The sequence below is a fragment of the Patagioenas fasciata genome, chromosome 4 (genome assembly GCF_037038585.1).
Source record: "Patagioenas fasciata isolate bPatFas1 chromosome 4, bPatFas1.hap1, whole genome shotgun sequence".
Taxonomy (NCBI): Eukaryota; Metazoa; Chordata; class Aves; order Columbiformes; family Columbidae; genus Patagioenas; species Patagioenas fasciata.
Window position 1 is genome coordinate 62,100,559 of NC_092523.1, and position 26,609 is coordinate 62,127,167.

The following is a 26,609-nucleotide window of genomic DNA, read 5'->3' on the forward strand; positions in this document are numbered from 1 at the left end:
CATAAAGCTTATGATATTTACAGTACACTTTATAACTTACTGAAGTGTTGAGATGGATGTAAACACAAAACTTTTTTTTTCCTTTTTTAATTGTTTTCAATAAAGCCCGGTATGTTTAGTCAACTGGTGACTGCTGCAGAAGACCACCCATGGCTCTGGGTTCTTTACATCTTGACTTTGGCTCTCCCTGTTGGTCTAAGTGTCTTGTTCTGCTGGCCAGCAAAGGTTAGAGAAATTTACTCTATTTTTATTTGGTTTTATTGTTAATACTTTATTTGAAATCTCTTAACATCTATGCAACAATATGTGTTTTTAATGTGCCGTTGATATTACCTAGCTTACAGTGGCTGTTATGTTTAATTCTTAATTTGAGTTTAAATATAATTTGTTTATAATTTGTTGTAGAAAACAGATGAAGATGCTGACTTCAGCAAAACTGATATATCTAAGCCATTTTTAAAGGGAGATCTAAAACAAGGGAGAGAAGAGTTAGAAGATGATGAAATAGAATTAGAAGAAAAAGAAAATGAAGATATTGCTGAAGATGGTAAGATAAGCAAGATAGCTTGCAGTTTGATTAAATATAAAGATATGCATAAAACTAGTTCATGGATTGCATAGCCAGTAATTACAACCAGTTATCTTAGAATATGCAAAACCTGCCTTGCTCTGAGTTGTCGTTGTCTTTTTGAGAACCTTCAGCAAGTTGCATTCCATGGCTAATAGTTCTTCGATAAATACCAGCAGAAAGTAAATCTCTCCTCAGCATTTTTTCACTCTGAAGAATTTATAGTGCTTCCAACAGTCTTTGTTTGCAGACAGTGATTCGTATTTTCTCCCTTCTAAATATTTCCTATGTTGAACACATTTGAGCTGTTCAGATATATGTACCCGAAGTGGTTGAAGTCACACTGTTGTCTTAAAAATGTGTCCAGAATAGCTTTAAGTCTTTAACATAAGTCTCTCTGTTTACTCCTCTGTGGGACTGTTGTACCCTGGACTATTCTGTTGGTCACTGCTTTTAGTAACTCTTGCGAAAGCCTGAAACCACAGTAGACTTCAAATACTGAAGTCTGCTGCTTCCTTTGTGCTGCTTTCTGGCAGTGTGTTGCTTGCCTGCAGACACCTCTCCTGCTGGCCCTAGGGAGGAATCAATGATTCCATAGGTTGAGCTCTACTTTGGCATCCAAGGATAAAACCATCTTGGGCTACTGTACCAAGATTACTGATACTTTTCAACTATGGCTTTGTTGTGTTAGTATTTCTCTGAGTCTATAGTAATGAATAGAAAGAAAAATCACATAACTTACAGTGCATTATCTTGACTTTCGTGAGAAAATTCTTAGCCTCAAATCTCTGCAAGATTCTGCCTCTTATTTCACTCTTCCTTGGTAGGAACAAAGAAAGTGCCAAGTGACTGTTATGGCAAGTCAGAAACCTAGCAGACATTCGTGTGTCTGGGTTTGTTTGCTTGTTTTCTCCTTAGTACTGCTATCACTTTGTATTACTGACTGAAACTCTTTGGGTTTTGTCTGTCTCTGCACTTACGTTCCGCGAATGTTGATGGCTTCTGCTTGTATGACTTAGAGTTTACTCAGCATCAGATGTTCTCATACTAGTGCTGACAGATTTTAGTACACTGGCACAACGTTTGCCACACCAAACTTCGTCCATCTGCCTTACCGTTCGAGAGCCTTACCTAGACATTTAATTACTTTAGTTATGCTACCTAACATTTTTTACATTAGCATAAATGATAGGTACAGCATTTCAGCATTGTATCCTCCTGCCTTTTCTTTTTCGTCTTCCTCTACTCAACCTGCTCTTTGCTCCTGAATTACAGAATCTGTGTTGTCTTGATGTAGATCATAGATTGGTACTGTTGCAAGGCTGAGAAACCTGAATTCCAGTATTCTGTTAAGTCAATCAGTTAACTACAACATGTCACTTAATAAACTATGTGTTAAAGTGTGTGTTTGAAAGTTAAAAATAAGGTCTAGGCAATCGCAGAGGAAAACTGTTTAGCTCCCTCAACTTCTTATAAAGAATTCCACTTTGAACTTTCATAGTGCTTCAAAAACAGATTCCATTTTAGGAATTACTTTTAGTAACTAAACTGATTGCAGAGTAAAACTGACATAGCCAGCACTTGTATTCCAAGGTTTTTAAGTAAATTCTAGGCTTCAGAGGAAATAGTTAGACTTGCTGTCATATGACTTCTTGGTTTCTCTTTAAGAATTGTTTAGTTTCTCTGAGCTTCTTGCCGCCTTTTACATTTGCAGGTTGAAATCTTCCCATTTTTTTCTATCACTTTTTTGCCTCTTCGTATCTGAAAGCATTAGAGAATTTGTCTTCTGCCTTCTTCTGCTGATTCTTTTTACTACAGAGAGAAGAGAAATGGAGGAGGCAAAAAGAAAGCTTATACAGGCTACAAAGAAGATGGGAAGGGAGACTCCTCCTTCAGGTACTGGGAAAGGGAAGTAATTTGGGCCAGGACTTGAAAGTAGTCTCTCAGGTTTGGTGTTTGTTGGTGGTTTTTTTTTTTTTTTTTTTTTTTTTTTTGTCCATGTTGATGGTGGAACTTCAAGCTGATCAGATACTTTATCAGATATGGATGCAAGTTTCCTCTCAGATTTCTCAGTACAGTACTTGTAGTCATAAATATTTTCTACTAGTCTCTTTGGATCTTAGTAGTTTTTACAATTTCTTTATATTAGTTATCTGCTGCTTTGTTTTCTGGAGGTGAATGTAACAAGGTTTGAGCTGTGGGATACTGAAAGGCTTGAGATCCACATTGACAACATTAAAAAAAAAAAAGGCATGGCCCAATTGCAAATTTCAGAAACACTCATAGATTTATTTGGCTCCAGTGAGAATGAGTTGCTGGCAGAGTGCTTCCTAAGGGGCATTGTCCATGGGATTTACTCTTTTATTTTGTTCTGTGCTAATTTTTTTTAGCATTGATAAAGGGTAATGTGGTTTTGAATTCTCAGCTCATCTGCTTGGTCCCCTTGCTTTCCTTGCCCTCTAAAAAAATATTGCAGGCAGTAAAAGCTGGGTGCCGAGCCTCCTTCACAAAGTATACAGAATGTAGAGAGATGGTTATCCTGGAAAGGTATGTACCTGCTAGTCGAAGAGCAGCCTAGAATTTGCAGTATTTGCTGCATGCTCGCTTTACTGCAGTGACACAGCCTCAGTCAGAAAGTAGAAAATGTCTCTGTGTTGCTTAGGCTATAGTTTGTCCAGGGAATTCTGAAGGGTAGAAAGATCCTATTTTTTTTCTCTTCATTTTTTTTTCTTTCCAGTCACCTTGAGCTCAAAGGTCTGCCTGACACCAGGTTTTATAGAAAGCTCACTGGGTTTTGTGAATAGTTTTTTTCCTAGTAGCATGAGCTGAATGTACTTTGAGTTGAGGGGAATACAGTGCTTTTCTGACTAGTTTCTGCATTGCAATAATGTGTAAAAAGGGGGTGACCACAGGGCTGCTTATCCTTCAACCAAAACAGTATGCCACAAGAATTCCCTGCTGAAAAGGGGAGTTCCCTCAGGATGTGGGTGTCCCCTATGGTAGATGACTGATAACTGCAGTATTGTACTTTGCTACTAAGTCAGAACTTAGATCTCGTCACTTAAGAGTCTGAAGAGAGTATGTGCTATTGTGAAAAGAGGCTAGGCTGAAGCTGTTAAAATTGGGTATTAAATCCAACAGTGATCAATTTATACTGATTCATGCAAATTCTATGCTCTGTGTCACTGAGATTTTTTTATGGGTTATTGTAAAAAAGCAGTTCATTCTAAAACTGAAATTGGCTTATTTTCCTTACTAGCATGTCTGGATATAGTGCATTTTTAATATAGTTCTGTTTACAAAGTAAAATTAATTTCTGCTGCAGAAGATGAGGTTGAAGGTGGTGAATATATTGATGATGAAGAAGAAGAAAATGAAGTTGAAGATAGAAGTCAAGAAGATGGTGATAAGCCGAATAAATCTGGCTCAGAAGATGAGGTAAATTAGTTTTTTTTCCTATTCTGTTTTCTCCTCATCATTGTCCAACATCACACTTCTAACGAAGCCCAGTTATCCACAACAAGAATTCTAATTATGTTGAACCATAGAAGAACTTATGAGATATACGGATGTGGTTTTGAGTTTGACACCTCAAACACTCTGTATAGGCTTGTGAAACATCTCCTGTCTCATTGTGGGTGGGAGGCAATATTTATTGTAAAACACTGGTCTAATATAGAAGTGATCACGCAGGTCTCTAAACATGAAACATTTTCACAGGAGTATAATTTTTAACAGATTATGAAATGAATTGCAAGTCTTGAAAATTTGGATGCTGCAGTAGGTGTCAGTATCTTTTTATCATGCTACTTAATCGATGGAACAAGTTCTTCTAGGCAGATAGCCTTTTAGTGAGTACTAGAATAATTTAAGCTTTCAGTTATCTTCTTTTTTAATTCCAAAATAAGGTTTTAAGCAAAATGACCATATTTTGAATTCTGCATCTGCAGTTTCATTTTTCTTGTGCAGATTAATCCAGTCACCAGATAAAACATTGTATGGATTACAGAAAATAACATTGTAGAATGGAATTTGTTTGTGCTTTTCTTACTCCAGCTACTTATTATCCTTACATTTTGAAACTCTGGTATGTCTGAAATGCTTTAGATCCACCCACAGTATTTCTATGGGTCATCTTGTGCTTATCATGCCCTAAATGTGTCCCTTCCCAGATTAGGGGTGTTCAATGTAATGTTAACTTCTTTTTATATAAAACTCCTCTACAGAACTAGACCTTGCATGAGGTTGCATTGTTTAAGCACTCAAATTCTTCATTAATTGACTCTTATTCAGTACTTTCTCTTGTTCCTGTAAAGTTTGTTGGTTTTGGTTTTTTTAACTTGTACATTTATATAGGAAACAGTATCTGATGAACCCAATTAAGATGCATGTAACTCTCTGTGAAAGTAATAACACTATCTGGATGTGTGTGTGCCATTGCACAGTACTGCCAGGAGGTTACGGCTTGGTGTTTTGTTCAAGTTTCTGTCATGAGTCAGCTAGTGACCTACTTGGGAGATGTCATGCACACCATGTCCTCACTCGAGTTGTGCCACATTCAGTGAGCTGTTCCTTCTGAATGAGGTGCTTGCCACTGGGTGATGCAGGGAAGTGAGGAAGCAGTGCGTTGCCTGAGAATGAAGTTCATGTTGGAAGGGCTTTCCATGGGCTTCTGTAAGCCAATTGCTTTTAAACTGGTAAGAACAGACATCTGATTTAAGAACAGTTTGTTCTATTTGTAGGTGGCATGTTATACTTTAAATGCTTCTTGCTTAAAAAGTGAAAATTAAAATTAGCAAAAGATGCGCTTTAAGGAAGTTGCTAAATTCACTAAACAGTCACCCCCTTTCAACTCATGAGTAAATGGGTAAAATCAAATTTCTGACATCACTTTAGATGTACTATTTTCTTCCTTCTGAATATAAAAAGGAGAAGTCTTCTACCCACCTTACTTACTGTTAGATTAATATTATGGAAAAAAGCATCCTATCATTTAAGTGTTGCACTTAGTGCTAATATGATTGGGGAGGGTTGGGAGGAAGAATGCCAGTTTCAATAATTACATTACAATGGGTTTAAAATTTTAATCCCCCCCTTTTTTTTTTTTCATTTTCAGATGAAAGAAGCTGATGAAAGCACAGGTTCTGGAGATGATCCACTGAAATCAGTGCGCAAAAGAAGAGTACGAAAGGACTGAGTTACTTCCAGCTAGTATTTGTACACCTACATAATAGTAACTTTGGGTATGCCACTTCAGTGGGCCTGACAGCATCCAAGTTCCTGAGATTTGAAAGAAAAAAGTGGAGCTCATTGCTATTTAACCTCCTATTTTAATTGTCTAACCTCTTTTAATCTTCCCAGACTTCCTTGAGTCCCTTTTTGTAAGGAGAAATATTCTCTGTGAGGAGTTAGCTGATGTTTTGAATTGAGAATGGAAGTGAAACTGCAAGTCGGCCAACTGATTTTTAAAGTGAAGATTCTTAAGAGTGGAAGATTACTAGAAATTAGTTGGAGATAAGCTTACTCTAAATATTTTTAAAAACATTATAGTATTTTTTCAGCTCTAGCACAAAATTAGCTATTTATACTTTTCAGCTAAAAGAGGATGACAGTGGAGATGTAGCATCTGTAGCAGTTCACATTGCTATGAGAAAAGGTTTTTTTTCTGTGCAGAGCAATAATTGGTTTTGTATGATGATTTAGTGCTAGCAGCAATTTTTATTGTAAATTATTTGTTTTAGTTGAGCTTATTACATGGGTGGTCACCTGTTCACTTCAGATATTGGTTACAATAATTTATTTTAAGAGATATTTTAAAATAGAATATTTGTAGAACAAGTGGTAATTGATGTGACTTGTTTTACTTTTGAATGCAGATATCAAATCTGCAGAAGTGATACACAGATTATTTTTTTTTTCAAACTTTTATAGTTCTCATGTCCCAACCCAGAGTGGTATAACCTCTATTTATAGAATACTTGCTAAGTGTACATTGCCTCCTATAAAAATATTTAATAACTCTTGCTTAACATGAATTTTATTAATATAGATAAGAATTTTTGATGATTTGGGTTTTTTTTACAGATGTGAGTAACTGGGCTTTCTCATAATATAGTTTAAATAAACTGCATATTGTAAAAAAACAAACACCTACCTTTGTCATGTTAAAGTTCAGCTGTATATTAAAAACCAAACAAACCACAATAAACCTGCTTGAAAGGGTTTTGAAATTAACAAACTAATGCTAATCCAGTTCCAGGATGCTTTGTAGTTAAAAACTGTCAGTCACCTTTGGAACTGCATGGGGATCAGACCTCTGCAGCCTGCTATCCCACTGCTTACACTGTAGCTTGATAAAATCGTCTTACTGAGGACACCAAATCCTACACTGAGAAATTTCTGTATCTATGGAAGGGTAAGTAGGACTGAGGGCTTTTCAGTTAATTACAAGTGAAGCTACTCCTCAGTTAGCTTCCATCTTCGTGAAGGTATGACGAAGTAATAATTCTAGTTTCTGACTGATGTAGAGCTCATTACCTGGGTAGGAAATGTTAACATCTTTAACTTGGGTTGTACCATGTGGAGATCTACAAGTTTTAGCTTTGACAACTCTGGATGCAGCCTGCAAAGCCTGTTCCTTTAGCTACAAGAGAAATATACAGAAAGACTCATGGGTGAAATACCAAGTGAGTGGGGGACTAGAAGCTTACTGAAAACAGGTTAATTAACCAATGTTTAATCTCAATACTTGCTAGTTACATCTGGTCTTTCAGATACTTCAGCTATATAGGAACAATTAAAATGACAGCAAACCCTACCACTTTGACACCTTTTGACAAAAGACAGTTATGAGAAGTTTTCGGGATTACAAATGTTAAACCAGACTAATAGAGACAAATAAAAAGTTTTTATTTAGTGTAAAGTCAGAAATACAACATCTTGTAAATGTTCATAAGTTAAATGAAGGCCACAGTAGTGGGATGTAAAATGGTATATACATGAAATGACTACACACCAATGGATAAAATATCACTATCCAATCTTACACTACAAACCCCATGATTTTAAGATTACTTGATCTCAGGAAATTGCTGAAGTCTAACAAGCGCATGCTCTGTTACCACTTGATCTCCTACAGTGCAGATGGAGATGTGCAGTGACACGGCCCTAAAGCTAGGATGGCTGTCATGTAATGCAAGCTTTAGAAGTAAGTGCTTGGTGTAGTGATTATTATTTTTTTTTATTAGTGCTCAAACCCTGGACTAATCATGTGACTTACTCTACCTGCTAGCAATTCTTTGATGTATTTAGAGTTCCAGATAGCAGTGAAGTGAGAGAGTAGTCCATAAAAGATTAAAAATAATTCTGGATGTTTACAGGATCCCATGACACACACATGATATCAGCTATTTTTGACTTGGTGGGTGAAACTTTACCATGATCAGGTTTTTTGACTCAGAGTTTTAAACAGCCCTCAAGACCTAACTATTAGTGCTTTGTTTGCAATCATTTGACTACTGACATTCCAGGGAGTGCTGTGCAGTTATTCTATAATGGGGAGAAATGGGAGACCCCTCCTTTGGGAGGGGGGAACCTCACAATGTCATCTTGCAGTTGAGACACAGCAGTGCTTAGCTGCCAAGTAACTTGGGATTTGAGAGGGATTTATTCTACTATAACATCCACTCATCCATTTCCTGCAGCTGTATTTTACAGAATCATCACAGCAAGGTTTAAGGAGACCCTTGAACTAATGATTTCTTTTTTGTTAAAAGGTAAAGTACAATGGCTTCATTATGGAAGGGAAAGACCTCAGGTCTAGGTAAGATCCATAAATAAGTCTGCAATGCTGCTATATGGCAAGATGGTACTGCTAAAACTTACATCATTGTTTGTATTTTAGCTCCTGCTCTTCCTTAATACTGATCATGCTGGACATGCTGTCTCTATGGGAGGTACTCAAACCCATAATCTGGGCTGAGTTCTTTTACAAAACCTGCTAACAAACAGCAAAGCCAGTAAAAAACCTTGACACAAGGCACTGCTCAGAGCAGCACAGATTTAAGAGGCAAAAGCCACCCTTGTTCCAGTGGAGTCTTCTGCATTGGATGTTGTTGTGCAATGCTGCCAGAGGCAATTCACAGGCTCAGGCTCTGGGCAGGAAAAGAGTTTCTCTAAGGCCTGAAGCAAAGACAAGTTTGGCACTTCATTCTCAGTTCCTCACTTCAGATTGTTCACCATGAGCATGAGGAACATTGCTGACCTGTTTCTGTAAAGCTTGTTACTCAGGTTTTTATTTAAATCTTCATCACACAACTGAAAAACTTCAAGCAGATCATATACGTATCTATATATATATATATATATATGTATGATGCTGTGCCTGATTATTCTTTGAGAACACAGGAAAGTGAAAATGGTCTGAAGTGTTCATCTTACAAACACTTCAATACTGCATCAATTTGGTATTTCCCTGATGCAAGTTGCTTATCTTTATTCCTCTTCTGTCACACTCTCACTTCTCAAAAAATCTTACGTATTTTTCAGTACACAAGCCCTGCAAATAATGCCATACTTTTATTACTTCATAGAAATTCTTAATTGGTTTGTATTTTTGTTCAAAGTTGCTTTGCAGAGCTATGGACAGTACTATGTAGTAATAAGAATATATTTGAAGTGAAAAATGTGATTCCAACACAAACTATTCTATGATTCTATGCAGTAAGATTTTGCATGTTTTTATCGAAGTTTCAACACAATATTGTAACTATTATTTTGCTAGTCAAGAACACTACACTAAGACTTCAGAGTACCAACAGTCATTTGCTTAAACTGACAAACTAAATTCAATTTTTAACAAGATATGATCATTTTTAAAATAAATATGAAAGTTTAGTAAGTCTCTACACTTCATTTACACATTGCTTAATCTTAAAAATACACAAACTTATGTCTCCTGTTCATGATAATGTTCTTAATTCTGTTTATCAACAAAGCTTATAATCTTCAGGTATCCAGTAAAGCCACAAACTAAAATATTTTAGCTCATGTAGCCGATGCTAATTAAAACAACAAAAAAATAGACAGCAGCAATACAATGACATCATCTGTGAGTCAACCCTTACTTTCTTTTGCTTTTTGTGTCAGTTGTTTGGAAAACACTAGAGGCTGACATCAGATTTTCTATATACTGTCCAAGAACTTGGTTTTCTGATTTCAGTTTCAAGTTTTCTTCCTTAACAGCATCTACTCGTGCTGAGAGATCTGTGAAGGTGACATTATAAGAAAAATATTAGACACTTTTGCATACAATAATGAATATATTCTATGTGCCTATGTCAAACTATTTGCATTTTTAATGCAGGAAATGTTGCTGTAGGGTATTCTCTCATCGGACACTGTGCTACTCAAGTTTTCTCTAAAGCCCGTTTTTTCCTGTATTATTTTGTAGTACAATATTTTTACAGACTTGTTACACAAACTTACTGTTAGTAAGTTATACCTTTCCTTGAATTTCTGACTTAAGCTATTGCAAACTAAACTATTTGGAAACAAAAGTTCAGTGATGAGCAGACTCAAAGATGTATGTCAACTAATGAGCCTGGGGAAAGTAACCATATTGCCCCTGTGGCTTGATGTGTAGTATGGGAGTCAAGCAAGCATTACATTGCATAAAGAAGGAAAAATAAAAAAGTAGTTCCAAAATGTTTTTTTTATGTACTTTCAACTGCAAAAGTGACAAGCTTCTGGACACTTTGACTAAGGTAGGGCAAAACAGTGACGTTTGCTTTTGCTGGTTATTGTGTACTTGTAAAAAATGTGATGTCTCAAACTGCTAACCTTCAAGTGTGTGCTGCAGTTCCAAAACTTGATTAATAAGCCGTGTTTTCTCTTCTAATTCCACCTGATTCTCAGCCTCAACAGCTGCAATAAATCACATTAGCTTTAATGCAACATCTGTAACCACTGGAAATTGTACTAACTAGCAAAAATAACAATGAAGAATAATAACATTAAGAAGTTATACCATCCATGTCAGCATTCATCATTGCAGAATGGGCCCTTTCCTCTTTTGAAGAGAGTCTTCCGGAGAGATGCTCTGCTCAAAACAATAAAAACAAAACAAAAAAGCACAAAGAAGCAAATTGGGGCAACCATTACTGTAAGTGCCTTTTATGTGGAATTTAGATGCATTTTGCTAATTGGTGTTGAAAAGCCAGCATTTAAGCCTATGGCAGATGGACACTTTTTAACATCCTTTGATTATTTTTGTTGGAGCCTTATGTGGTATGCAAATATGAGTAACTATGTTTCAGCTTACAAAACCAAACTGATTTAGATTACTTTCTAACACATTAAATAACCCCGTGTTTCAATGATGCAATTGCTTTATTCCCAGCACCGATCTTTCTGGAATTGGCTATTATAGAAATACAGAAGCAGGAGCCCCTTCCTTGCCCCTTCGTTTTGCTGTGACCACGGGCAACCGTGTCACGGACAGCAGGCCCGTAGGGTTCCTTGCATCTCACAGCGCATCCCGCTCCACATCCCTGCCTTTCTCTCTAGGACATCACGGGTCACGGCAGCGCTGGGGCACCGGACCCGCTGCCGGGAAGCGACGGCCACGGGGTGACGGCAGCACCGCGAAGGGGCTTCCCCGCAAGACCCTCCGGCAGCTCTGCAGCCCTGCCCGTGTGGCCCCTTCCTGCCCGGCGGCCGGGCCCGCTCCGCGGCCTAGAGCATCCTCCCGGCAGCGGCCGGGGCCCGGCCGCCCCGCCCCGCGTCCTCACCTGCGCCGCTGGCTCCCTGCGGGCTGCGCCCCGGCCCGGCCCGGCCGCCGCTTTGCGCTCCCCGTCGCGCCTGCGCCGCTGCGGGCCCTGCGCGCGCACGGAGCAGCGCCCGCGACAGCCAATGGGCGGGGCGAGGCGAGGCGAGGCGAGGCGAGGCGTGCCGGCGGGGTGGGGCCAGCCCTCGGCACCTCCCTGGGGGCGGGCGGGGCTGCGCTGCTCCCAGCGCCGCGGGTGGAGCGCGGGTGCCGGCTGCCCGAGCCAAGGGCGCCGCTCGGCCGGCTCCGGCTGCTCTGGGTGGGAGGGGCGCTGCTCCTGCCGCGGTGCCGGGCGGCGCGGCGCGCCCACGCCTGGGAGGGAGGCTGCTGGTCAGCGGCTGATGTGACAGCTCACATGTGTTGAAAGCGCCGATGCAGCAGCCCCCCGCAGGAACAACGCGCTGCTTGCAGTACACCGCGCGGCCACCGCCTCCGCGCCAGCGCCGGGCAGCGGTCCAGGGGTAGCCGCGCGGTTCGGGCCGGCACCCAGATCGCACAGCACTGCTCGCGGCGCCTGGGCGCGCCGGCAGGGGCGCGGTGATGGCTGTGCTTCGCCAGCGCAGCCGGAGGGGTGAGAGCGGGTGGGGGAACTGCCCGCGGCCCTAGGGAATGACCTGCGGCACTGCAGGGGCGCGAGCCGCGGCCGTTGGCATCCTCGAGCCCCGCCGCCAACGGCCGCGCCTCGCGCTCCGCCCCACCGCAGGCGCTGCCGGCGAGGCGAAGGGACAAGGGGTGCGGAGCAAGGCAGCGCGACGGTGTCACGGGGAGCTGCTCGCACCCTGCCCGCCTCACGGCATTTTCCAACCGTCTGTGGTCCTTTCGCCTTAAAGCCCTGAGCTGCAGGCAAAATCATGGAAGTAAGTGTGCGGTTAAATAAGCATCCACGTTTTTTCTGATACATTTGGTTTGTACTCATATGCTGGTGACAGCTGTTCAGAGCGCTGGTCCTCAACCAGCAGTTGATGACTCTGTATTCCGTTCAGAAGAAATTAAGGTCCATGTTCTCCAGTATGTAACCCTTGCACGTTTACGTAGGTTGGCAAAGCCTGAGGGACACTAGAGAAAAGTCACGAGTGGGTGGTCACTGATAACTTTCAGGTGTTCACGTGTGGGTCTCCTGGGGAGAGGAGACAGGGTTTACCTGCTCCGCTTCAGCGCTGTATAAACCTGGCCAAACTGCTTCCAGTCTAGCAGATACGCCTTTTGCACAACAGAGTGTTCAGATTAAGAAACCTGTGATTTAGCTCTTTGCTTCTGGGTCTCACAGCATTAGACATCCCATGATGTGGAAATCTCAGTTACTTTGTATAGTTGCTCTCACCTAGCCAGGTACAACAGCTCCAAACTCACCCTGCTGTTTGTGTGTTTGTTCCCTGGGTCCTGAGAGGAAAAAACCCTTGCAGAACTTCTTGTTCCCTGTGGAACAACATGTCCCGCTAGGACAACCCATGAGCCATGCTAAAGACAGCACCACACAGAACCTGGCCTAATTTTAGTGGCGTCACTGAAGTGACTGCACTGCACAGTTTGTAGTATCTGTATAGGTATTATGCAGCTTCAATTATATGTTGTAGTGAAGCAGATCCATAGTGTCTCTGTATGTTGCAGGAATATATGCAGTTACAAATAGATAACTTGATGCTGTGTACTCAGTAAAATAAAGGCATTTGGGAAGTGTGCCCTCTGCTGTATTTTTAATACAATTCAGAAAGTATGTCTAATATCCTACATCTGGCTGCCTCTGCAGTATTATTAATATCATGTTAATTAAATAACTTTTTTAACCTCACAATTAGAGAAATTCACATTAAACTGAATGCTGTTCAAGTTATGACAACAAATTTTAATTAGAGTCCTGCAGTCTGTTTGTACTGGAAAATGAGTCTGTTGTTCTCAGCTCTATTAGCTGGTTTGTTTAACAGTATCTCACCTTCTCTACTAAAGGCACTTTTAACCCAGTAATCCTCCTCAATCCCTGCGAGCAGTCCTCTCAGATGTTGGCTGAGCTTTAGGAGCTTTTTTAGTAACTCTCCTTGATTGCTGGTTTTAAAATGATAGGTGCTCCTCAGCTTGTTATGATCTTGCTTCCTGCACTCGCTACGCAACAAGCCTGGTAATCAACAGGGAAAAAACTATGGCCGGAGTCTGCAGGTGGATACAGATGGATGGAGAGCTTCCTTACCTGCTGAAGAATTTGCTGTGTTTTATACTATAAGAGAGGAAGAAAAATTGTTGCAGGCTTATCTTGGGGAAATGTATTCGCTGCAGAAATTCCACTTTGCTCACGTTACGTTTGCAGTTTATTGTCTAAACCATCCCAAAATGAGCATATTGGGAAAATCCTTGACATTAAATTATGGGACCGAATGGAAACTAGATATATTGGCTCTCATGCTGTTGTAGCCAAGACAGAGTAGCAATTCCAAGAGCTGCTGGTTTACCTACCGTTTCCATTTTGGTACGTGTACTGTTGAGGTTTCATTCTACTTTGCATAGTTGTGGTTTCTGACTGTAGTATTTTCTTTTGATTCATAACTCTTTGATGTTTGAGCATGAGCACTAGGCTGAAACTCCATTTCAGAATTTAACCTGTGTGGGAGGTCTTTTTGTTTTTCCTTTAGACAAAACTGTCTTGATGTGAACCTCCACCATTAGCATTGCAGAGGGGCTGTGAGACAACAGGTGGTGTCTTTAGTCTATGTAGTGCTGTGTGTTACTTGTGTAGCGATCAACAGTTGCACAGATGCTTCCTTAGGTTTGCACTACAGTATAGCAGACAGACTGGATCTCACACAATGCATTTTCCTACTCCAAGTGCTTAATATGAATGCCTTTACCCTAGTATCTGAGATTGTGCAGCTGGCCCATGCTCCTGGGCCCCAACACGTAGATACTGTTTCTGTGTGACCTGGCTGTGTCTCAGCTCCTCATTATGGCAAGATCCATGTATGTACTTTTTTTCTTTCCCTGTTCTTCACCCCTTGATTTCCAAGGGCAGTATACCTAAGTACTGAGCCACCAGGGAGCAACCTTGCTGTGCACATCCTTGGTCTGCACAGCCCAGGGACCAAGAGTGTTGGATTGATGCTGCCAGGTGCAAATTCCACAAGAGAACACCTAACGTATCTTGCTTTCCCTTAAAAAAGCTTTGTCTTCCAACCTTCCCTCTGTTTTTCATTGCAAAGAGGTCAAGCACAGGATTCTAAATTTCAGATGTATTACCTGATTTAAGCAAACAAACAAACAAACAAAAAAAAACCACAAACCCAACCCACCACAGAAAAAAAAAATGCCACAGCCCAAAGCCTTTTTTTTTTATGAGAAATCAACTAAAACAACAGAAGCTTAGCATATCACGTGAATAGCCTATTTGATTTTCAGATTCCTCACCTATCTTGCATTGGGTAATGTATCACCAATTAAATTTGTTGAGCACTTTGAGTTTGAAACTTCAGGGATTTACAGGATGTCCCAAACAATAAGATTCCTTTTATAATGCAGCATGTATCCGAGGGAAGGCATACCCGTGCATGTGCATAGAGCAACCAAATAGTACTTTGCATTTTAGCAGTGTGTTTGCTGTCCCCTTTGACTGAAGGAGGCCAATTCAAGCACTTGTGTAATAGTTCTTGCTTTTATCAGCCTGTAGTATTTTGTTAACTCCTGTGTTATTAAGTCTTTTTTTCTTTGTGTTGTTAGCATGGCAAGTCTTGTTCCGGGACTGTCCTAGGAGAACCCGAAACAATCCTTGTATATACTGGTTTCTGTTTGACAGGGATCTGGCAGCATTTCCTTCTCTGTGGTTTCCCCACTCACTGGGAGGGGCAAAATTAACAGGTTAATACTAATTCCATGCAAGTGTGAGCAAATCAGTCAACTTCATTATGTGGTTGTTTACTGTGAGTCTTTAGAATATACAGCCCAGACACAGCCTGGGTTTGCAGAGCCTTATTTAGTTTTGTTTACGAACTTACTGCTCCCTACTTTAGAGAAAATATACCTTATCAAGCAAATTAAATAGTATTTACAAATGCTAGAAACAAATGGTTTTCTCCTGTGGAGCAGCGTAACAATATACTAATATCTACTCTGCAGTTTAAAAGAGTGAGAGGATTCTCTTTCTCAGTAGAAATACTTGAATACTGACATAAGTAATGGTCCACTGTTTGGTTTATTGAACTGGTTTTACACTACACACTAGATCATTCACTTCAGGTAAGTGGATTTTCTGACCAAAGAGTTATAAAGAGAGCTTGTAATTTTTAGGAATATGTCAGAGCTCTTAAAGTCAAAACTGACTTGAATGTAACTATGAACACGTGCTAATCCATTTCTTTCTTACTAATTAATTATATATTTTGTTTGGTTATTCATTTGGTTAAAGCAGGGGAGCAATTCATAATATATCATCTATATTAAATTTATAGGAACAAGTTTCACTTTACAAATGCAATTATCTATATTTGTATATCATGTTCCAACTAAGCTTTCCTAAAACTAGCTGATGTTGCTGGCAAAAGGAATTCATTTATTCAATTTAACTGAAAGAGCATTTTTTGCTTAAAATAGTAACAATCTCCCTAGGATATAAAGCATCATTAATAGTTAAGCTGAATGCATATATATGTGCAGTTACAAAACTATAGGAGAGAATTTAATTGCTCTGGACTTGGATTCTAAGTCATTGCTGCTAATGACAAATGCTGTCAGATGTTTTATTTCTAAAACTCTGCTGTACATCCTGTTTTTTCCATGGTACACAGTGCAAACCAACAAGCCTTTAACTTCCTTTTTGGCAATGTTACAGGCACTAGAGGCGCCTGCGTAAACTGAGTGATGACAGAGGCTTCACTGTTCACCACTAGAATAGACGTGTATTCTCTTTTTCGTTAACAGAGGAAGGTATTGTATATAGTTCTGAGATTAGTTTGCTGTTTGAACTGTACTATTTTCTCCTTTGCCTAATTATTGCTACAAAGAAAAAGACAAAAAGCAATACAAATGGCTTCATTCTTTTTCCTTGCAGTACTAACTTGCAAGACATTTTACATCAAATCTTCATCATTTTGTTTCTTTGTGGAAATGACAGACTGTCAGAAGTTTTTATTTTTTTCAAGTAATGTTGCTTTACATCAAAATTCTTTGCAACTCTTGTTACTTTTTCTGAGTAACCTCAAAAAGCTTTTGTAGCCTTGTGCACATCTGTGTGCAAATTTACAATTACAGCTTGAAGACAGACTTCTGTGAAATGCAGAATTCAGATAGTTCTTAGTTTGTGCTTTTTCTGACCAAACCTAATTATACAAAATGAACAGCTATTTTGGCTTACATTGGTCTAACTATTGTCTGTGCCATTACTGTGTGTGTTTTGGTCCTGAGTGAGAATGGGACCTCATCAGATGCTGTAACCCGTGAGCATACAGTTGGGAAACAAAATCCAGTCTCTTTGGAAAGTCTACAAAAAGAAAGCCTTAGAAAGTCATACTTCCTCTTTAACCCTGAAGAGGCTGTCCTTCTAACATAACTGCATCCTGTTTTCTGAAAGATTGTGCATGGGTGTAAAGGTTCTCGTGTCTACTCTGATTCCACAAAAATACGTTTTCAAACAGACTGAGCAACTGAACTCTTTGCTGCTTTAGGCTGTGAATACCAACACATGTGACATAACGTTGGTCTGTCAACAGTCTGATCTTCCTTCTAATCATCAGCTATAGGTTTGCCACCAAATTTTGTCAAAAGACTTTTTGACAAGGTTCTGTAAATCTTTACTGGTAACTTAATGAGATGAAAAACTGTTCTGCCTTTCTGTAAGCTAGGGCTAAACATTTAGGGATTTGTGTCTGCTTTTTAAAAGGAGAGTTTTATGTGAGGAATGTAGTCCTTAATGTTGGCTCTCTGGAAGGTGTATTTGAAAAAAGAGTAAGAGAATTTCTAGGTTCTTTACAATGAAGAAAGCGAGCCTTGATTTACTTATAGATCATTGATCAGAACAGCAATACAGAGTTTTTTTGCAGCTGTTGGTGATCATCTCACTGTTTTGTTTTACTTTTGGTTTAATTTCTTCTGTGTTTTTGTTTGAGTAGGTAATTTTTTGAAGGAACTTTATCAAGTGCTATGAGTTTATAAATGGAAAGGTATTCCTTTCATTAAAGGTGAAAATATTTTCACAAATGCTGTTAATTAATGCTTTCTTTGACTTCATATACTTTTGATATTGCTATTGAAGTACTTATCAAGAAGTTTCTGTCTTGCTACCATTTTGTGTTCATCTTGATTTACATGGAGGTGATTTATTTTTAATACCCATGTATGTAACAAATAGAGAAATGCTGCTGTTCTGAAAGAGCAATAGCTATTAAATATTCATACATTGCAGTCAGTTAATCAGGCTCAGTAACCCCTGTTGCTTTGCCACAATGGCTTTTTACTGTATTAAAGAAACTTTGATATGCAGAATGTATTCTGGTTATGCTTAAGATTGTACATGTATAGCATGTTGTTCTACTTATCTGTTTAGTATCTTTCCCAGTACATTTTAAGAAATCGGTGGGAGGAAGCCTTATGCAATTACAAACATACAAAAGTTCATTACAGGCAGTGTAACTTTGTGATCATATTTGAAATTAAAAATGGAACGCTTTCTTCTAAAACGTCAGGTCATCCTCAGGCAAAGTCCACATAAAGAATCATAGAATCACCTAGGTTCTTACAAGCCCAGTTTCCTTATTCCTTGCTTGAACTTGCTGTTGTCCATCCTAAGGTATCTTTTTCTCTCTCACTGTGTAAAACGGATCTTTTATCCTTCCTTCTCTTCTGGAATTGATGTTCTTCTCCAGACTTATAGTTACAACTATAAGGTCCATTCTATACGTTAGGTTCTGTGCTCTAGAGTTTCTCTAACTAGACTTAGCTTCAACTGAGAGAGATAAGACTGTTTCCTACAAAGCATATGATAATCCCTTTTATAGGTTAGGAATGTTCATGTAACTTTCTCCCTAGTCTCCGGGTGTTGGCCTCTGGCAAAAGAAATGGATCAGCATTATCATTTTCACCACAAATCTTACTGGATTCTCCCTCTGTGTTTTCAAGCTAAAAGCCTGTCTGGAAACGTCACTTATTTTCAGTTATTCTGAATTTCTCTCTCTGCTTTTGATTGACTGTCCCAACCTCTTTACTATTAGGGGAAAAGCTCTGATATTGGTATCAGATCTTACCTAAATAAGCCTTGTTTATAGTCCTTTTTGTGTGGCAAATGTAAGCTTTCTCTGACCTTGGGTGTGTTACTACAGTCAGGAGACTGGTAAATTTGAAGTGCTCAGTTTCTGTAGTGCAGTAGAGTCTTATTTGCACTGTAGCTGAGCAGCTACTTTGATAACAGTGACATCTGTCAGGGCTTGGCACTGGTGAGTATCGAGCCCTGAACGCCTAGGCTGACTTTGGTATCCAGTGTCAGTTTTTGCTTGAACGAAAGATCTTTTTTTGTACCTCTGTTTTCTCCTGTGTATTGACATTTTCCAAGCTGCAAGGGTGCTGAGGTTAGACTAGTAGAGGAGGCTAGTGGGTGTTTGCCTTATAACGAAAGCAGCTTGACATCTTCCGAAAGATCAAGCAATATGGTGAAAATGCTAATCTGTGAGAAAGGGCAGATTCAGATCCATCCAGTGTTACAGAGTCATTCATAACACACCTACTTCTGGGTGCCTTGCAAAGACTAGACAATCTTGCCTAGTATGCTGCCCCTTGTCTGTGCAGCAAGTCATGAAACAGTGTCATAGGATACTTTTTCCTTGCTGTTCTACACCTTGCTACAGAGAAAAGTCAGCTTCCCTGCCAGGAGAACCCTCTATTACTGCACAACTTGGACCAGGGTTTGCCAATTTATCTTACTGTGAATAGTTTTGCGTTGACCACATCTTGATGTTATTATGTTATATGCTGTATCAACTAATTGCATTCAAGCACCCAGTTCAGCCCCATCGTGCTAATATGAAATTACTAGAAAATTCTGTTCCAAAAATAAGAACTGTGTGTTGGTTTGGTTTGTGTTTTGTGTGGGGTTTTTTGTTTGGTTTTTTTTTTTAATATATATGTGTATAAAAGGAAAAGGTGGCATGTATAGTAACACTCTTGAAGTGGTAAAAAAAAAAAAGGAGGAAAATAGGACTTGCATTATTAAGCAAACCAGATTCCTGCCTAGTGTAAATTAGCACAGCTCTATGGTGGCCATGCTGACACGATCAAGTTGATACTTTGACCACACCTTTCTAAATAATTAATTATCAATTCATATTAACTCACGTCATTTTCTAGTTTATAGGACTATCCTACTTCCTATCCCAAATATTTTTTAATTCTATAAACTAGAAGGGTATGGGGGGCAGTCTTTGCTTTTGTATTTTCTTTTAAAACAATTAAATACTTAATAGTGGGGCTTTAAATGGATCAGCTCATTTCCATTACTAATTAATTCGCATTACTTCTTGCGAGTTCTCACTAAAGTATATCAAAGAGATTATTGTTCCATATTCAGGAGGAAAGGCCAGCGCTATCTGTATTTTCTTGGATAGTAGTCACTACTGAGTTAACATTTCTGTAACTTTTTCTTTCGAAACAGTGAAAGCCTCTATGTTCTCAAATTATGAATGTACATTACCATATGCTGTTACATTAAAACTGTGGTAGCCTCCACACCACCAAAATCTCAGTCCTTAATCACAAGGCTTATTTAACCACATAACTAGGAAAGTTTACTTGAGGGTGTTTTCTAAAAATGCACTGCACTTAGTAATTAGGATCTACAGATTTGTGCGCTCATCCAGTATTATTATTCAGCCCACGGAATTTGTACTGTATCAGTAGATCATTGTAGTTTCTTACCTGAATCATCTGCCAAAGAAATGTTGGTGAAAGTTCCATCCTCCTCATCCACAGATAACTCCATTTTGCTTCTGTTTTTCAAAGTTTTTGAGACGTGCATTAAGCATGGTAGTTGTCAGCCATTTTTCAGTGTGCACGTGACTTCTCTTGTTAAATCTTTAATGAGTCCAATGCACAGATGTTATCTGATACTGTTGGCAGCTACGCACGTCTTGCTCTGCATGATATCTCATCTGAACCTTGAGCTCTTTTCCGGAAATTGTTAAGCTAGAAGGTTACTGAGTTCTATCTGCCGCTTTTTTTCTTCTTCCAGTGACGCAACTGCGTGCTTCAAAGCCCTCATGTTAACAAAGCTAGAAAACATTTTGATCTTTTGTCTTTGTTATGTCTTTTATTGTTCTCAGATATGTTATGTACAGTTGAAGCATTTCAACAACTCAGTTTGGAAGATCCTGAAAACACATGCACTTATATAATCTGTTACTTTTGAATTTTTTTAATCACATGCCTGTGGAACTAAAGGTTGCATCTCGTCTGAACTGTGTAGTCCTCATCTAAAATGTTTGATTAACTTTTCTTTCCTGTGTCAATATTGTTCTATTATATTGGCCATATGGGCTTCCTCTCGTAGATACAATTTCTGTGTAAATTATTAGCTGGTTTTAGACAGACTCTCACAGTAGCCTAGTGAACATGGATGTTGTGTAGTTGTTATTCACGTCTAGATCAAAGTCATTAGTAAAAGTGACGCAGAGTAAAAGCTGTATTTTCATAAGACTCAGTAAGAAAGACTTCTCAGGATTAAGGAGAACTTGATTCAGGGAACAGTTTGGTTGCCTCCTGCGAAATGCACTAATCCCTGCAATTTAGGGAGTCAAGCTCTTGCCTTTGTGCCAAGTGCATTCCACTTCATGTGACACAAAAGAGCAGGTTACTTGAGGAGTTTTTCTTCCTGCCCTACAGAGTCAGGGCTCAAAAATAAGGTTGCTTTGCAAGTGCTTCAGAGCTCATTGAAGCTCCCTTTGAAAGGAAGACCTTTGGACACATTACTTGCTCCGTTTCCTCCATCAATGCCTGCACCTCCGAAGGAGGAGGGAGCGGAAAGTATAGCTATGTGTGTTTGGGTGTATGTGTCTAGTTATGTGCATGGGTATATAAACGAAGACCAACATGGAACTCTGGGGCTGCATTGTTTTACAGAAGGCCTTTGCCTTTCATGAGGACCTGGGAATTAGGTTTGTGGGAGACCTACACAGCTTGTTCATGGAAATGGAGACTCATTTACCAACAGAGAGAGGATGGAGTTTAACTAAAAGGAATTTACAGACATGGTCTTGTTTCTTTCTTGCCCTAAAGATTTTTCATGTTTAAATATATGCCTGTGTTGATAATTTTAAAAGCACTATGGAATTATATCTGTAGTTTTGTTTTTTTTTTTTTCTGAGTGTAGTGGTCAGAAACATTTTCTTTGGTGGTGGCCTGATATTTTTTAAGTGAAATAAGGTCTTTGGATAGGAGATGCCATGTAAGCGTAAAGTAGAAGTACCCATTTCTTGCTGTTACCATGTGTGTTTTACAAGGAAGAACAGAAATGAGCAGCAGCAGACAGAGGAACTCTGACCAGCTTAAAAGCAAGCTGTGTAATGGAATTAACTGTCAGAGCACAGTGTGTTCAGCTATTTCCATGTGTGAAATATTTTCAGTGGAGTAATGGACACTAATGTGAAAGTTAATTTGGTTATAAAATATCGGTTCATCTTTCTGAGGGTTTCATTACTAAGCTGACAGAGGTTGCAGAGTACCTAGCAGCTGTGTAGCTGCCTTTTGAAATAGGTGGCATAAGGTGTTTGAGGAGGTTGAGGTTAGGGGGAAGTGTGGGGATAGTCTCTCCTACTGCCACTCCTCTGAGACTTTGGTTTGACTTTGTAGCAACAGCATCAGTTGATGTAGTCACGTGCTAGCAAAGTTTTGGTGAGTGTTGATAGCAAGCACATTAGCAGATCGCTGTCTGGATATGATGGTCATGAAAGCAGTAGATAAATACCAAAGAATGTCTTCAGGTTTGATACTGAAATGATTCTCCAAGCTCAGGATTTTGCAGTTGGTCACGCAATTTCGTGTAAAGTACACAATGATAAAAGGGTTTGGGTGCTTAGCGTTTAAAAGACTGTAGCTAAACCTGCCAGCTAGTAGGTTCACATTTTTATTACTGTAAGTACCATGTAACTATTTCCTAATTAAAAGTATTTAATAGTGACCTGAAAAGGAAGTTGGCTCCAGCTCTATGGAACATTTTACCTAAACCACAGCATGTAGTGTGACTGCTATTTATACGAACAGTGTAACAGTGCTTATAGCATGGTTGAGGCAGACCTCAATACAACTAATTTTTTTGGTAGAGTTCAGCCTTGTATTTATGAACTGAGTGATAACATCAAAACGTTCAACAGCCCTTTTCACCTGCTTCCTTCGTTTCATGTTGCGGTGCTGATTTGTTATCTCTGGGAGGCAATAGCTATGGTACCTTTTTTTTAATGTCAAAAGAACACTCAATTGCAAGAAGGTTTCTGTTGATTTCAGAAACTACTGAGACAGAGACAGAGTACTCTGGGTACATTAGATCCTTGTTGCAAGACAGGTGTAAAGGCCAGTCTTCTGTCAGGTTGCACTGTACAATCTTAATGCACTCATCTGCTTTTGTTACACAGTATTTTAATCAAGAGTCCAATTTGGAGACAAGCTTTGCAAATGTGTATTTATATGATGTAAGCAACACAGTGTATTAAGTAAGTCACTACAGGATTCTGAAATGGGAAGACTATGCTTTGCATTCTTAGGAGATATTGGATCCTTCTACTTTTAGTCAGCACATCTAAAAAGAAAACAGAAAATATTCTTTTTGCTTTGTATTTTTTTCAAGTAAGACTATAAGCCCTGAGTAAAGAGTAGAACCCAGCTCTGACTGTACAATTGGTTAATATTGTACAATATTGTATTTGTATAAATTTTCTAGTACTTGCTAGCATACAACGAAGTATTTGGAATTATTTTTCTTACACTAATCAAATGTATCCGTTTCACACAGCACTTAAAAAATACGTGTCTTGTTAGGAAATGACAGCTGCCAGTGCATTTCTGTTTTAATGAACTTAGACAGAAAGGAACTGTGGCATGTGTTTAGTGCATGCTAATAAAGCAGTAATAGTATTAGTAAATTCACAACATGTTCAAAGCTAGTCTGACTGACACTGTAAGACAGTAACCTACTTGCAGAACAACAGTTTACTAAGGTGATGACAGGAGTGTGTTACATGTGTCATTTGGATGTTTAACCTGTAAACTGAGGTATGTTGATACTTGTCAGTAAGTCTCTTAGGTATACACTTTCTTCCCTTCCCCTTTTCTCCTTACTCACCACTTACTGGTGTAAGATACTTACAAGCTATGTTCTGGCTGAGATACACTTCGTGGGCATGTTATGCAAATAAACATCATTTGCAAATGCTGCTTCTGCTGCCACGTCCCAAATTGTCTGCCTGGAAACCATCCACAAGAACTGCCCACTTGCATTTGCATCTACTCACATTGCATTTTAAAAAAATGCATGCATATTATTCTTTTCTGCATGAGTATTTTTTTTTTTAATTTGGATCTGAACCTCCGCTGTCTGAAAATGATTTGTTCATAACATCTGGTATGTGTGCCTTAAAATAGACCCACTTTCCTTCACACTTGTCCATTCTACTCTCAGATTTCCTGTCATTAATCTATCTAGACTTGGAAAACATTTTCCACTAAAGCAAGAAAAACTTTAAAAAAATTTACTGCTTCACACTACTTCAAATAGTCCTTAAAATTTATCTCTGTTAAGATATCTGTAGAATCAGTGACTGGGCAATGGGTGAGGCTATCTATATTTTACTAGCATGTCCTCTTCCATTTCCTGCTCCTTTCTCTTTCATCAGATACATCTTCTCATAATTATTAACTAGGTGACTTGGCATATGCAGCATGCAGCAGAACAGGACTCTTCAGTGGACTTTGGAATCCTCAGTCTGCTTTTCCCTTTGAATGAAAGCCCATCCTGCTTCACTACATTGATCCTTAATTCTAGAGGTGGCACTAATTCAGGAACAGCATTGGCTCAAGTACTTTCTACATCTCTAATATTTTTTCATTGTGTTCATTAAAGATACTAGGAAATTACTGGTTATCTCACTGGAGAGTACCAATGTAGGAGCTGACAAGACACTGGTTTTTCTTTCATCACTCTATAGTCATACTTAATGTTTTCTCCACCTCTTTTCAATACCGAAATGCAGAGAGTTTGGCAGCGCATACCCTGTCCAAGGATGTGTGTGTTCCTCATGCTTTTGACAGTGTTCTCTAATGCATCTGACCACAAGTATCCTTCTGAAGTGAATATGACCAGTCAGAACATTTCCTTCTTCTTGATCCTTCCTAGAGCTCTCCAGGTCTGTAACCAGCCAACCTATATGCTGCTTCTGTTCCACAGTGCAGTTAAATGAAAAACACTTCAGATTTTAAATGTTTAAATTAAATTCACGAAATAATAATAGATTTTACTTTGCAAGAGGATTACAAAAATGGCTGAATCTCAATGCAGTCACAGAAACTTTGTGCACAACAGTTAGGTGCCAAGATAGCTAGTTTGGGTACTTCAGCAGTCTAACCCTAGCAACACAGGTTTCAGTGCTGGCTTCAGGATTACTGCTAGCTTCAGGAGCAGTAAGTTGGCTTTCATGAGCCCTATGCTGCAGCTGCAAGGCAGATACCGCTATGCAGACCAACAGTGTGCTAGCTCACCAGCTCTTCTGCATCTTCTCTCTGAAGCTTAGCACTTAACAGGGGAAAAATAGGGGAGATATTTTAAAGTATTTTGCTATTTCCAACCTTTTTTTGAAAAATCAAATATGATCGCTCATGATCTAAATTCTGCCTACCTTGGGCCGGATCACCTTCATTGCAAGGACTCTGACTGTGATGCCTGCTTTTGCTACAAGCTTTGAAAGACAGGGTCATGTAGAACTGGACACACTTGTCTTGCATATTTGGTGCACCAAGGCAGTTATTCTTTACAGGATATTTTTGCTTGTTCATAATTCCGTAATGTGCAAATGGTGAAGACTCTGGGTTCCAGAGTACCAGCAGAATTCTCAAACCCTGATGACTTATTAGCCAAAACAAATTTGGCATTTGCCAATGTCTCTGCTGCTGCCTGCTTCACCGTCTGTTACCTACGTGAAACACTTTCCAAAGCCAGCAAACAGGCTGCTGCGCTTTGCCTGCTGAGCTGCCAGTGGAGCACCCTGCAGAATAAGGTGTTTGTCAGCCAGCAGTCAGATACTAATACACTGATAATGAGGAGCACAAAGTCTAAGCATGTATTTATCTTTTTTTTCAAAGTCTCATACTTTAACGAATATTATTGACATTTGCATATGGATGTCCCATTTGAAAATCTCTCATTTTCTGTTGTCATGTACCTGGTTTTTAGAACTCTTGAGATTATTACATGCCATTCACAGAAATCCCCAGTGGAATGTGATCATGTGACATGTTTGCTTGATCATTTTTGTCTTGCTCATTCTTGGATGTTGTCTATTTAAACTGCAGCTATACTGTTTTTTCTTTAGTGTAAGTCTCCTGGAAGGTTATTGCTGGTGGCATCTGTGGCTGAGGCTAGTCTGGAAAGATTAATTATTTAAGGTGACTAATGCTTTTAATGGACTTGATGATCAATAATGCTTATAATAATAGAATAGCAGAGAAATCTCAGTTGAGAGAGACCTCATGTATGAAAAAAAGAGTTTCTGGAGGAGAAAGGGAACTTTGAGCACATTTTTTGCCTCTATAAAACAGGCCATTTCCCAGTTACTTTAACAGAATTGTGCCCAGACCGTAGTTTTATAATGAGTCTTAGAATAGTTGGTGTTTCCTTAAAAAAAAATTCTGAAATTATGTGGTTTTCTTTTTCAAACTTTTAAAATGCAAGGTCTATGATAAGGAATGAAAGTTTAAAAGAATGATACTTGTGAACCCTGGCAGAAACTGAACACAAATGTGAAGTATCTGAATGTATTGAGGAAAAAATCTGTTACTTTAAATCTAATTCATAAATCTAATTAATAAAAATGTTTTATCAAGGTGAGGGGTTTTATTTAGGAGTTTAAAATTTTTTGAGACTGGAAATGGTTGCTATAAGGTATTAGCTCTTATGTTTGAGGGGTTTCCCTTGCCGACTTCTCTCAGTGGGAACGTCATCACTCTCGAGGTTTTCAGTTTTGATTTGGCGAAGATGCGAGCAGAAGGGGTGGA

The 26,609-nt window shown here is 39.2% G+C and overlaps 2 protein-coding genes across 3 annotated transcripts in view; one reads left to right on the forward strand and one right to left on the reverse strand.

The window, feature by feature from the left end:
• CLGN (calmegin) overlaps positions 1–6,715 on the forward strand; it is a 28,651-nt gene extending 21,936 nt beyond the window's left edge. The window contains exons 12-16 of the mRNA XM_065836685.2: positions 106–225; positions 406–547; positions 2,387–2,464; positions 3,894–4,006; positions 5,685–6,715. Of these exons, the coding sequence (XP_065692757.1) occupies positions 106–225; positions 406–547; positions 2,387–2,464; positions 3,894–4,006; positions 5,685–5,765 (534 nt within the window). The 3' untranslated portion in view covers positions 5,766–6,715. The remainder of the gene's footprint in view (positions 1–105; positions 226–405; positions 548–2,386; positions 2,465–3,893; positions 4,007–5,684) is intronic.
• A 745-nt stretch (positions 6,716–7,460) lies between these two features.
• SCOC (short coiled-coil protein) lies at positions 7,461–20,468 on the reverse strand. Of its 2 annotated transcripts, none has more exons than XM_065837287.2 (4): positions 20,271–20,468; positions 10,596–10,667; positions 10,409–10,492; positions 7,461–9,832 (listed from the first exon to the last, which is right to left on the reverse strand). In XM_065837287.2, exons 1-4 carry the CDS (start codon positions 20,368–20,370, stop codon positions 9,690–9,692), a joined length of 399 nt encoding a protein of 132 aa, XP_065693359.1. In that variant the 5' UTR covers positions 20,371–20,468; the 3' UTR covers positions 7,461–9,689. The 2 variants fall into 2 exon arrangements, with proteins under 2 accessions (XP_065693359.1, XP_065693360.1); XM_065837288.2 differs by lacking the exon at positions 20,271–20,468 and adding an exon at positions 11,359–11,484.
• Between the last annotated feature and the right edge of the window lie 6,141 nt (positions 20,469–26,609).